Below are 14,145 nucleotides of genomic sequence, written 5' to 3' on the forward strand. Positions count from 1 at the left end.
ACTACTTGTCCTAGGAGTTTAAATGTATCTAATGTGGCTCTGACTATTACAACTATAACAGCTTCTTCCATTTTTCCTGCATAATATTATTTTCATAGGGTTGATGGTTTTTATTTTAACACTGTGCTGTGAATGAACTGAGAGGTCTCTACAGGAGGGTTCTTCGTAAACACCTGGAAGTTGAGTGCTCTTTATGACTTTACTTCTAATGCCCACTAAATGTCATTTCACTGATCTGTTCTGTTTCAGCCTACTATATAAGAAGTGCCATAGTTCCTGCCCATCATATTTATAATAACATTTGAATTGTATAGATTGAAAAAAATCACAAATTGAGCAATATAAACATGACAAAGGAATACTTTGCTTGTTCTTGGTAAAAATAGCTTTTGAATACTGGACAGGCTCAACCAGGCTTTCTTTTCATCCATTCATTAAAATCCTGTTGCTTCTGTTGCTTTGAGAGATGTCACACTCATCCAGAATCGACAGGGAAGAACACTCCTGCAATCCTGGATAACCTTTGTGATAGTTAAAACACCTGCTCATTTGTTTCAGAAGTTGCTTTGAAATCCCCAGCGGCTAACTTTCTTTTCTGACTTTGAATCCACACAGGACTTCATGAAGCAGTTTTTAAATTGTCTTTGTGACGAACATAATAAAAATACCTATTTTCAATTAAAAGAAATTTCTTATATGCAGCTTCTTCAGAAGGCTGTTCATGCTGAACATTCACACAACTATGATGACTGAGCTCTTGATTTTGATTTTTCCTTTGTTTCAGTTTCAGTTTTCAGAATGCAATGAAAGCTGGACTACCGTCCATTTCTCATGTGGCTTCTGTTTCCATTTTTGTTTAATATTAAGGATTTTTTTATGTGCATGGATGTCTTGCCTGCATGTGTGTGAGTGTATCAGGTGATTAGAGTTCCCTTGGAGGCCAGAAAAGGTCATAAAACTCCCCTGCACCACAAATGGAGTTACAGAAGAATCAGGGCCATCGTGTGCATTCTGGGAACCCAATCCAGGTCCTGTGGAAGAGAAGAAAGTGCTCTTAACTGCTGAGCCATCTCTCCAGCCCCTCTACTTGTTTGTATTTTAAATATTATTGTCCTATTGAGGAATGACTTTGACTTAAATGTCTGATGAATTAAATCCCAATGTTCATTGTCTGAAAAAAAATTATTATGTTACCAATATAAATATGAAAGACTTCTCTTTGTTCTTGGCAAAAATAACTCGAGTAGTGGACAGGTTCACCCGGAGAATACAATCAACGAGGTAAAATATACAGGTGATGAATGTTTAACAAAACCTTTTAGCATACTGTGGTCAAAATCATTTCAGACACTTTAGTTGTAGATTGCTCCCAAGATAACTGCAACCCCCATAACAGTTTATCAATTATAATTGCAGCACCATAAGTAATAACTATTTGCTGTGTATTGTGTCTTGTGAGACTTTCAAATTTACATTGAGTCTAGTTGATACCTGAAAATTAAAATTTTATAAGTGGAATAATTTCTTAAAGTGCAACTTCAGGTTAGTGTTTGATTGGCAGGAGACATCTTGTTAGTGGAGTCAGAAAATCTTAGAGTTAAATATTCTTCCTCCAAACATGGCTTTGAGCAAGTCTCCTATTGACTTTGAGCATCATCTCTGTGTATTTAGATAGTCACTGGAATAAGGAAATCAAACGTGTTATTTAGATAATTATTAAACCATTGATTCTACGTAGAAGTACATGTTGCAGCCGGGCGGTGGTGGCGCACGCCTTTAATCCCAGCACTCGGGAGGCAGAGCCAGGCGGATCTCTGTGAGTTTGAGGCCAGCCTGGGCTACCAAGTGAGTCCCAGGAAAGGCGTAAAGCTACACAGAGAAACCCTGTCTCGAAAAACCAAAAAAAAAAAAAAAAAAAAAAGAAATATTGCATAAAACGTTGCATATAAACACATGTAATCCTCATATGGTAAGGAAGGAAAGTCAGAAGAATATGATAGAAGCACAGTTACTACATGTGTTAAGAATGATAAGGCTTATTTTGAAAATTTTCCATATTAATAAGGATACACATTTTTGTATTTAAATAATATACATGCATGAGCTGGTGTTGATGTTTCAATAATTACATTCAATTTATAAATTGTTATCACTGGGATAACTAATGGCTTTTATGTTCTCATCACTACCTACCTCAGTACCCGAAGGGCTTGTTGGAAACCTGACTTTTGAGCCCATTTCGTCAACTGCAATAAACGTGAGCTGGATGCCACCAGCCCGACCAAATGGCCTTGTCTTCTACTATGTTTCACTGAATTTACAGCAGAGTCCTCACGCCATGAGACCGCCTCTGATTACATATGAAAACAGCATATATTTTGATAATCTGGAAAAATATACTGACTATATATTGAAAATTACACCGTCAACAGAAAAGGGATTCTCTGAGACCTATACTGCCTGGCTACATGTCAAAACTGAAGAAGATGGTAGGCAAGACCCTGTCTTTGCTTTTTATGAAGATTATTAATGTCCTCTTTGTTTGTATTGCGTTTTTTTAACAAAAGACATTATTTATAATTATGTTCTCAGGTAATTATCTTTTCAACAGACATAGTATGTCCTAAGGGGCTTAAAATTAAAAGTCTACCAATAAAATTAAGTCCAGTTATAATTGAAGCATCTTCTTTACCAATGAAAATTTGTTATCTCATTTGACATTCTCTTTTTCTTTTATAGTTCCAGAAACTCCACCAATAATCAACACTTTTAAAAACCTTTCCTCTACCTCAATTCTCTTATCTTGGGATCCCCCATTAAAGCCAAATGGTGTAATACTAAGCTACCATTTAACTTTACAAGGACCACAAGCAAACCATTCTTTCATCACTTCTGGGAACCACATAGTCCTGGAAGAACTCTCGCCATTTACCTTATATAGTTTTTTTGCTGCTGCGAGAACTACGAAAGGACTTGGTCCTTCCAGTATTCTTTTCTTTTACACAGATGAATCAGGTAAGCCGGAAGATTTGCTGCTTCAAGTGATTTCTTTATTCAGCTCACACGCTCTGTTGTGAAGGAACAGCCTGAACAGTGAAGAACTTTAGATCCAGCTTGTAGCCAACTTACCATCATTCGGCTATTTTGCTGATCTCTTCTCTTTCCCATTTCAGGCTTTAGAATTACCTGTTCTGTTTAAAACTGCTTTGAAGCATAGGGCTGTAAATATAAGAGCAAAATTACTTATGGTATTCGTTTCTAGAATTACAATGTGTGGTCATTTTTATAAATCTCTCTGAATTAGTTTCTTGAAGAAGCTAGACTCAAGATAGTATTTCTGTGCTACATGTTTTATGAACACAAGTTTTATAATGTGTTTCCCTGCAGTGCCTTTAGCTCCTCCCCAGAATTTGACTTTAATCAACTACACTTCAGATTTTGTATGGCTGACATGGAGTCCAAGTCCTCTTCCAGGCGGTATTGTTAAAGTATATAGTTTTAAAATTCATGAGCATGACACTGATACTGTATTTTATAAGGTAGGTTGATTATAACAGCACATATTTATTGCAGACACTCAGAAACTGAATTAAAATGTTTTGAGCTGTTGGAAAATGTCCTGCTTCATATTAAACAGGGGAGGGGGAGGAGAAATAAATCAGTAGTGGGATATTTGCCTCTTATGTGCAAAGCTCTGGATTTGACCAAAAGCGTTACAATGATTAATTGAACAATGGTAACATTTGTTTAAAAGCCCCCTTTTTTTCCTGAAACATGGGATGTCTGTGGAAAATATAGGGAACCATTTTTCCGATATGAAAGCTGAATACTTCTTAGAACAATTTACTTATTCTCACAGTTTCTACATTTTAAGAACTAACTGTTCCATTTAATTAACGCTAGGAAATATACAGTAATTTGTATGTTTTATTTAAAATCTAATATATACTATACTAATTTTATTGATAAAATAAGTATCAAATGAATCGTTTTAACCTTTTCACAAAAATGTTTATACTGGTCTTGTGGTCATCTTTTCTGATGGCATGTGATGCTACCCATCCCGACCTTTTAAGATAAATTCTTATTCTGTGACTTTCAGTGGTAATTCATTTGCAATCCTCAGTAGCTCTTCCTTCTTCCATTTTTTTAGGACATAGAATCAGTGAGAAATATGCAAAGCGCCAATGAAACAATGCATTTGAACCTTAGGTGCATGAGTTCTAGTGTTTGTTTGCCAAAATATGTTACAATGAACTAATATCTACTTAAGATCTCTCTCTCTCTCTCTCTCTCTCTCTCTCTCTCTCTCTCTCTCTCTCTCAATGGCAAATGAAGTCCTGGGATATTTTTATTTGCCAGAAGAGTGCAAAATACAGAGTTAACATTCAATATTATATATATATATATTATAATTTATTTCTATGATACTTGTATTAGAAACAGATGTCTAGCCCTTTATTATCTATCCCAAGTTTAATCTCAGTGTTTCCTCATAATTTCGGATTGCCTGTATGGGCTACAGAAAATATTCACAGGAGAGAAATAGTTTTCTTGGAGTAATCCCATCCTTGAGATTACCTTGTATGTGCATTGGAGTGTGCATATATATATGACCTAATTTCCACTGAATGATGTTCTTTAATATAAACACTCTTAGCAGAACAGTAAAGCAGAGGCTCTGACATCAAATTACCTGGTTCAAATATTTCTATTGAGATTTACAGTGATGCCTTATAGAAATTACTTATCCTCTTAAGATTATTTTCTTCAAATGCAAAATAAGAATTAAAAAGCTTCATAATGTTACTGAAGATTGCAAGGGTAAAACCATAGAAAATACTTTGAATGATACAAGTCATTTAATAAATATATTATTGTTCGTTGCACACAGATTAAAAAAATAACAAAAATTCCCTGTAGTGTCCTGGTAGCTTTGAGCATGAAAGAACATTATATTGTTACCTGAATATGATTTCAATATCTTTAAACATCCTTTTCCTCTATTATGTGTTTTCCATTAATATTTCACTAGTAGCAAACATACAATTTTATGCCACAAAATATTAAGTATATAATTTTAGAGCAAGCAGTCTTCTTTTTTAAAAATCGACTACATTTGATTACTTCTGTTTGCCATTATTTTTAATCCTCTTTAATGATTATATTTTTCTTCAGATTCCTTTAAATCTCTTCTCATGTCATTCCCGCCTCTAAATATTTAGTTTACCATGCTGATTCTTTTCACTCTGTCTCGCTTTCACTGCTACCCTGTTTTTCAGCTTTCCCTGCCAGAATCACTTTAGGTCCTTTTTAATTCTTTGTCTGCTGTTTTATTCTTTTTCTGTTCTCTATTACCTGCATCTCTGTGGGGGCAGACGAACATTAGAGCCACTCCAGATACCACTGCCTCTTCATCAGCCCACACTGACATTGACATCACTTAGAAATTCGGGTCACTCTGATGGGCTGCAAGAAGTCCTTTATTTAGTGAAAAGCTTTTTAAAGACTCACTTTTGTGTAAATGTATTCAACAGCCAATAAAGTAATTTATTCCAGTGAATGATTACACTCTCAAGTTCAGTCGCTTCCCTGGTCATCATTCTTCTGAAAAATCAAAATGAATTTTCATCATGCTTCATTTCTTACTAGTAACACATTTTGTGGACTTTAATAGCTAATATAAAGTTTCCTTGTTGATGGGGACCATGTTATGTTTAGTAATTCTTATATTCAACGGATCATCTCTCAGCATAGTTTGTAAATAGTGTGACATAAGAAAGAAGTGGTGGAAAAAGTCACCATAGCATTAGTGAGCTTCAGATTTTCTTTTTTAAAAACAAATTTGAGATTATAATTACAGCATTTCTTCCTTCTTGCAAACCTTCCCATATATCCTTCTGCTCACTTCCAGATTCATGAATTCCTTTCTCATTAATTAGTATTGCAAGAATATATGTACACATATATACATATCTATTTCTAAATACACCTGCTTTCATGGAGATGATTTTAAAATGTGATCTAGCGTTATTATCAGTGCAGGTGCCTTAAGACTTAATGCTCTTTGGATGGCGCAGTAGCTCAGCTAGTGAAGATTCTTGCCACCAAGCCTGACCACTTGAATCCAATCCCTGGAACAACCCAGTGAAAGGAGAGAGCTTGACCTCCACACAAATGCCCTGGCATCCCCCACCCCCACACACATAAGCAACTAGAAGGATGTTCTTGGTAAAATTCCCTAGGGAAACGTGCAATAAACAGTCAGTATAGTTTATACTTTAAGAGATACAGTTTAGTATTTGTTAGGCTGTTAAATGACTTGACTTTTCACTTTGATTAGGATGTGTTTTCTAATAAAGCTCTTTACTATTGGCAGGAAGTTTTTCTACAAGAAAGCATATTCTTCTCTGGTCAACTGTCATACCTTTTTAAGTTTTTTCCCCCACATTTTCCTAAAAATATTGTCAAAATAAGAGTGGTTTTGAATTTCCAACTTAAGTTCCATGGAGACAGAGATTTTGCTTCATCTCTGACTTTCTTTTCACTGAGTAGTAATAGCTGACAGATAAGTAAGCATGTACAGATACATTGTATATTAGGAAACAGGTGGATGTGAATTTGGAAGAAATGACTACTAATGCTTGGCCAGAAACTGTACTTAAATTTGAAACTTTCACTTAGTAAGTTGAAGGAAATGAATAAACACATGATTCTAAAAACTGTTCAAAACCAAAAATGATGAGATTCTCCAAGACACAGCTCATCCTTGCATCATACACTCAACATGCCCTGCAGCACAAAATATTAATAATTGTTACTCTTAGGAAATGATGAATAATAATAACTAAGTGGACATGAATATGAATAACTAAGAGGAAATCTCATTATATTCAAATATATCAGGTAATTACAAATAAATATTTGAAGATGCCTTGTGACTTAAGGACCTTTTGCTTTTCAGAATATTTCAGGTTTTCAGACTGATGCCAAGCTTGTTGGGCTGGAGCCTGTCAGCACCTACTCGATCAGTGTGTCTGCATTTACCAAAGTCGGAAATGGCAATCAGTTCAGTAATGTAGTGAAATTCACGACTCGAGAGTCCGGTTAGTCACAGTTTCTGCCTCTGCGATGTTTGCTCTCATATTTAATCAAGACTTTCACCATCCCTCTCTTTTTAATAAAATGTTGTTTAGTATTCCTCTCAAAGGGAATTGAATTCCGGTGCTTAAAGGTTAGGCTGGGTCATTTCTGGAATCATATATATGTATCGATACATGCATATTTACATACAACTTTTCCCCTAGACCTGAGTAAGACAAAGACTAGTTTGTCTGTTTGTTTGTTTGTTTGTTTATTAAGGAGGTGACCAGGTAGGCTTGTACACATCAGGGAAAATATCCTAATTCTTAGGATTACCTGTGGGGCTGGGAAGAGCAAGGAAGTGAACCAGCAGTCACTTCTAACACAACCATTTAGATTTTCATGAATTGTGACTAGGACTTTTCTTCCAGAAAAGATTTGAGATGCAGGAGTCTGTGTTGCCTCTTGTACTTCAAACAGTCCCCTCATAACATGAAGTACTATAAAAGGCGACTGGCCTAGTCTCCCAGCAACCGAACCACGGCAGCACAATGGTATGAGCCCCATCTAGACTTTGTGTAGGCCTTGGATATTTTCATTTGTGAGTTAGTTAATGGTGGGTTAGACATGCCCCTTTCCTTCTACTAACTGGGTCATATATTTGACGACACTCCTCTTCTTCTTTTATTTTTAACAATTATTACTGAATGACTGAAAATCCATTTTTTAGTCAGTTCATAGTAGCTCTAGATGGGCTTGCATTAATGAACCTCCACATGAAAGGTTAAAGATGCTAAACTAGTAATTTCCCCATGAACTTACAGACACTTGAGATCTTCTCTCACAGCCTACCTACAGATAAATCAGATCCCTAGTATTTAGAGTGGATAAAGCTTGAGCTGGGCAATCAGTGTCTGAATTAGAATCTGAGCTGCATGGCTTGTTGGGTATGTAACCTTGACAAAGGCTCAGGGTTCCTCCAAGCTCTGTAGCTTCAACGGAAAGGAAGCACACATTAGTCAGATACAGTGCAGGAGTGGTCTAAAACATTTAAAAAGATCTGTTAGATCTTACTCATTAGCAAGTTTATCATGCAATAAATTATGTATAAATATTATTGTAAGCCATGCTCTGAATGAAGAAACCACAATCCAGATAGAATAGGTGAAACATACTTTTAAAACTTATTTGCAATCTAACTGGAACACCATCCTTGTTTTTTGTTTTTTTTGTTTTTTTTTTTTTTTTTGTAGGAAATGATGGAGATAAGTGGGAGAAGTATGCATCAACTTGAGGGAAAATATCTAAAGATTTTCAACCTATAAAATATTTAGTAGTGTTCACACAGAATGAATAAAAGTTGAGGATTACCTTACATAAACTGTATAAGCTTATATTTTTCAGTAACGAAGTTATGTCACAAAACATAATGCTCTGATTGCAAAAGTGACATAAAATTTACATATATGTATATGTAGACCAGGCTGTCCTTAAATTCAGAGATCCACCTGCCTTTGCCTCCCAAGTCCTGGGATTAAAGGTGTGCATCACCACCACCTGACTCATTTTTATATATTAATTGCTAATCATTTGTTGGGAGTTCAGAATCAGTTAAGTAGATGTTCCCCAAACTTGTGATTTGTGTATGTCAGACACATGTTAGTATTGCCTTTCTGCATTGATGTATTCATCATACAGAAGAAAGGTTTATAAGAGATGCATTAGGACCAAAGAACAATTATTGAGAAGTAATAGATTTCTTGAATTTTCTTTAAATCACATTTATGTAATAGCAACATTCCTTTTTTTTCTGCTGTGAATAGTTTGTAATCTGTAAATCAACCACATACTGATTTTCTTCCATTATCCTCATCTTACCATAGCAATGAAGTTATGTTATTAATACTAAAACTAGGGGGCATTATTGGCTATTTCCAATGATAGTAGTCAGTGTCTCTAAACTATAATCATTCTCATGGATGCGGTAATACTCTTCATTCATGTCAACTACATAGAATGGACATCAGAGAAAAGAAGTTATTGTCAAATAAATTGAGAGAAGTTCTAACATAAAAACCAAGGACCCTTTAAATAATACCTCTAGCTACTTCCAAAATAGTCCCTGTTCTTCCAAAGAACCCCAATAAAATTTTGCTTATGGACTTCCCATCACTGTTGGGCCTGAAACAGTGACAGTAGACAGTTTTGTGCTGCAAATGTTCAGTAATAAGTATTGAGAAGGTTGCATCATCCTGATTATGCAAGCTGGCATCCGTGTCTGCCTGGACTTGAGGCCAATGCATTTTCAAAACTATGAGAATGTGTTTGCTGCTTGGGCCTAGGAAAATATTCCATTAAAGACTCAATATTGTAAGCATTAGCAAGATAGGAGAGAAAAGGGTCCATTGGCCATTTCTGTTAAGAACTGGTTGCACACACATTGGAAAAGTTGACATACTAAATTTTTATTTTTTTCTTTGTTTGTGAAATCTCATCTTAGCTCTTGGTTTCATAGTTCGACAATTTACTATGTGTATATAAATTTTAACTTTGAGCAAATGTTTTTCTCTTAAGTTCCAGATGTTGTGCAGAATATAGAGTGTCTGGCACATAACTGGCAGTCAGTTTTAGTGATGTGGGATCCACCCAGGAAAGCAAATGGGATAATTATCCACTATATGATAACATTTGAAGGAAATTCTACAAAAGTTTCTCCCCAAGACCACATGTATACTTTCACCAAACTTTTGGCCAATACATCATACATCTTTGAAGTAAGAGCATCAACTTCAGCTGGTGAAGGCAAGGAAACCACGTGTAATGTCAGCACATTCCCTGAGACAGGTAACTAGTATGGAGTACATAGCTGACCTGAAACAGGTAACTGGTGTAAAATAGTTAACTAAGCCAAAATAGGTCATTAATAGCATGAAATAGTATGAAGTGTGTAACTGACCTTGAATAGATGACTTACATGAAAGCAGGTTACTAGAATGGAATAATAAATAACATGAAACAGGTAACTATTAGTAGTATGAAACAGCTTACTAGTTGTAAATGAGTAACTTATATGAAATGGGCAAATAACCTGAAACAGGTATCAAAGCTGAAATAGATAAGTAGTATAAAATTGGTAACTAACCTGAGCAGTTCATCAGTATAGGACTAGCCTGATAGGTCTAATGGTAACTAGTATGAAGCAGGTAACTAATCTGAAACTATTAGCTATTCATAAATAAGATCATACATTTGTCAGTAGTATATACATGACACTTATTTTTATTAGTGTGTCTGTGTAGTAGGTATGCCTATCTCTGTGTGTGTATGTTCGTATGTATCTGAGGATGTGTGTATGAGTTCATACACATACATGCCCACTCCTGTGTGGTTATAGACACCTGAAGCTAACGTATGAGTCTTTTTGATCCATGTCCACCTTCTATATTGAGTCAGGGTCTCTCAGTTGAATGCAGAGCTCATGGATAGGGCAACTGTAGCTAACCAGCTTGCTCTCGGGATCCCACATCTCCTCCTCCTTCCAAGCTCTTAAATAACAAGTAGGCTGCCATGCCCAACCATAGATTACATAGATTCTGGGGATTGAAGCTTTGTTCCTAACACTTGAATGACAGGTGATTTACACACTCAGCCACCTCCACAACCACTATAGCACATTCATATGAAGATATAAAAGTTTTGTTAGAAAAGGAAGCATGTGCTTCCTACCCATGTGATCTCTGAGTACCAGCTGAGTGCATATTTAACCTTCTTCACTATGAGACATTGAAAGGAAGAAACAAAGACAGTTATATAATTATAAAACTCTCTAATGTATTGAGTGTGTTTTATCATTTCTTAAATAAAGAAATTAACATGCAAACTTTCCAGAATATATCTTCTTAATAATTGTTTTCTTGGTATTCTTGGTGCTTCTGTGCACTCTTAATACTTACGTATCAGAGTCCTGTGCATCCATTTTTCCTTTTCTAAACAATCAGATCTTCCTTTCAGACCATCTGAGCAAAAGGAAAACGTTACTCAGCTCTAGTCTATAAGAAGAAACTGTCACAGCTTCTCAGCACTGCTTCTTTGTGCCGTTACCTTCCTTCTACCTTCTCCCATATTCTACCAGTTACATCGAGAAAAACTGGACTCATTCTTCATAACATGGCTTCTCTGGCTGTCAGCCCTGATGAGAGCCCTTGTAGGGCCATAACCGTTTACCACTTCGCTTGCACTTCCTCATCATGGGACTGTCTTACAAGCCCCGCCCCCTGCTGAAAGCTGCATCACCTAATTTGACTTCACATTTCTATCTTTGAGGATACAAACTCAGATCTTAGAAAGGCCTGCCTTCCTCTCCAGTGTCAGCATCCATTTAATTCCCACTCTCCTTTCTAATGCAAAGCTCCTCTGAGCTCACAATATCCTTCCTTTGCAGGTTAGAATGGCATATTGCAATAGCATCTTCTGCTTCTTAGGTTTCAAACAATGTCATGATCTTTCTCTGAAGAAGACCTTTAGCTCTGAAAAAATCCCACCCTTTACCCATATTCAAGCTGCTGAATACTGTTGGAAAAAAATAGAAATGGTTCAGCTGTAAATTCCCCTTTCATGATGGTTGCAGCTGCTTGGTCATCTTGGATATGTCTTGGGTTGATACTTTACCAGTTTTCCTATGGAGGAACATATTTACATAAAGGAGTGACATGACTGTGGATCATCGAAAGCCAAGAGTCTAGCATACAATGGTAGCAGTCAGGTTCAAGAGAAAAGAAAAAGAAAATGGCAGGCAAAAGAGTTCTTTGTGCTGTGTTTTTACTGCTTCCTATGATGCCTCTGCCGAGGTCTTATCACCCACAGTTATCCAGCCTGCTCTTCAGTTTTGTCTTTCCATTTAAGGGCTTCAGTTGAATTGGTTCTAGCATACAATTTAGATTGCCTATGTGCCACATTAGATCTGTTATTTAAAGACCAGACGTGGCTGTTTGAAATGTAGAGGTGATATTGAAAGTCACAGTGTGGGGGTAGCCCCCTTTTTCAAGTGCTTCATCTATTCTCACACTCCAGAAACTATCTCAGAACTTATCACCAATTAGAATTTTTCTCCTCTAGTACTATGTACTTTTACACCTTCTCCATCTCTCCTCATATAGTGGATGTCTCTAGCCCAACTTTATTTATTCAGCACAATAGACTTCATCTATTCATTCTAGGAAACAGTAGCTAAGTATCTACTACAGACTAGTAAAGTTCAGCTCAAATATAGGATCTGTAATAAAGATTTCAATAACATCCCAACCTTTGGTGGTCCAGATTCCTATAGTCCAATCTTGTTGCATCAAAGCCTTAAGTGGTGAAGTATCTGACTCAATACACTGAAGCCTACCACAGGCATCCATAAATTTGTTGAAGTACTGGACTAGAGAATACAGGTATGTCTGTGGACAGAAGAACGTCTTCATATAGGTCCAACAAGGGGTGACAAATAATTACTTAGTGGGTGGAAAGCACATCATTTCTAGAAGGAAATATTTTCAAATCTACATAGTTGGTCTTTATGAGGGAACACCAGGTTTTTTAAAAAGTCCATAAGCAGTCTAGACAGGAGAACTGGCAAAAAAAGGATAATAATTTTGAAATAAATGGGAAGTTCAGACTTTCAAAAACTAGAGAGAGTGCTTGTTATTATTTTAACTATACTCACATTCTGGATTAAAGCCAGTCAAGAGAACAGAGCAAATTTCAGTTAACAGAGCCAAGATACAACCAAAGTTCAGTGTACATTAGATATACAGGCACCTGACTTCAGAGTCAAAATCTTTGTCACAACTCTTTGTTCAAGAGTTTGAATGGATCTTAATTCATGTTTGGAAGTCTGTCTAGATGGAGGTATAGTAAATAAAGAATTGGTTAGTCATTGGCTTCTTGGATGGCTTCTTGTGCACCCACACAGTTTGCTCTTCTGACCTCTGTCTCAGAATGAGCAACCACCAAGCCTCATTCCAGATTTCTGGAGTCAGAATTTTATATATAGAAACACCAATATTTTTCATTTAAATGAGATGATGTGGATAATAATCCACTTAATTCTACTCTTTGCTGTTTACATAGAGAGACCATGTGGTTTTGTTTTTGTTTACACAAAATTTCTGGCAGAAAGTCCCAAGACAGAAGGAACTTGTCATCTAGGCATTTGTAAGTTGGTAAAAGAAAGAAATGGTTTGCATTATTCTGGTAGCTATTTTTATCAGGGCTTTTTTTCTATTTCTGTATATTATTTCTACATACCCATCAGGCAAAAGTAGAACTGTTTTCTCTCAGTCAAATGTAAAATTTCTCATAATTAAGAAGAATCATTCAGATGAAATATTAATTTGTGCTTCAAAAGTATTTTTCATCTTTAAGATTAGGTGTTGAGTCTAGTATATAATTATATTTATGATTACAATCCTCGGTAGGTATCTAATTTTTTATCAGGATTCACATGGATTGCTTGTTGATGAGACGCTAGTAAGAGCTGGGAACTCATTGTTCGGATGGAAGAGGTTTCAGAGCCGTTGCAAGCTTCTAATTTATGGTGGAAAATTAGTCACAGTGTACAGCTAGCTCTGAGTCACAGACTCTGTTCTTATTCCTGTCATAAGAAGAAATCAAATTTGGCTCACTCTCTTACTGTCTGATGTTTGACCTTGACATACATACATTCTTTCCAGGGGTTCTCTCTCTCTGTCCTCTCCCTCTCCTATTCTCTCCTCTCTGTACATAAACACATGTTCATGTGTGTAAGTCAGAATAGGACAATCTCAGATGTCATTCAGCAGGTGATATCCACTTTGTTTTATGAGGAAGGAAGGAAGGGCTACTTACTAGCATGAAACTTGCCGGGGCCAGGTTAGCTGTCTACAGTGTCCATCCTCCTGTCTCCGTCTCTCAGTGCTATGATTACAAGAGCACCCTGCTTGGACAGAGCATGTTTTGATTGAGGTTTTAAAGTAGCATATAAGGCATAAATAGCATATCATTATGCTATTTCATTTCAAAAATTGTCTTTGAGGCTCC

At 36.2% G+C, this 14,145-nt stretch overlaps 1 protein-coding gene across 1 annotated transcript in view; it reads left to right on the forward strand.

The window, feature by feature from the left end:
- Ptprq (protein tyrosine phosphatase receptor type Q) overlaps positions 1-14,145 on the forward strand; it is a 180,351-nt gene that overhangs the window by 66,124 nt on the left and 100,082 nt on the right. Inside the window, exons 21-25 of the mRNA XM_059245319.1 lie at positions 2,199-2,489; positions 2,740-3,015; positions 3,388-3,539; positions 6,965-7,106; positions 9,658-9,927. Of these exons, the coding sequence (XP_059101302.1) occupies positions 2,199-2,489; positions 2,740-3,015; positions 3,388-3,539; positions 6,965-7,106; positions 9,658-9,927 (1,131 nt within the window). The remainder of the gene's footprint in view (positions 1-2,198; positions 2,490-2,739; positions 3,016-3,387; positions 3,540-6,964; positions 7,107-9,657; positions 9,928-14,145) is intronic.

This window comes from Peromyscus eremicus, chromosome 18 (genome assembly GCF_949786415.1).
Source record: "Peromyscus eremicus chromosome 18, PerEre_H2_v1, whole genome shotgun sequence".
NCBI lineage: Eukaryota > Metazoa > Chordata > Mammalia > Rodentia > Cricetidae > Peromyscus > Peromyscus eremicus.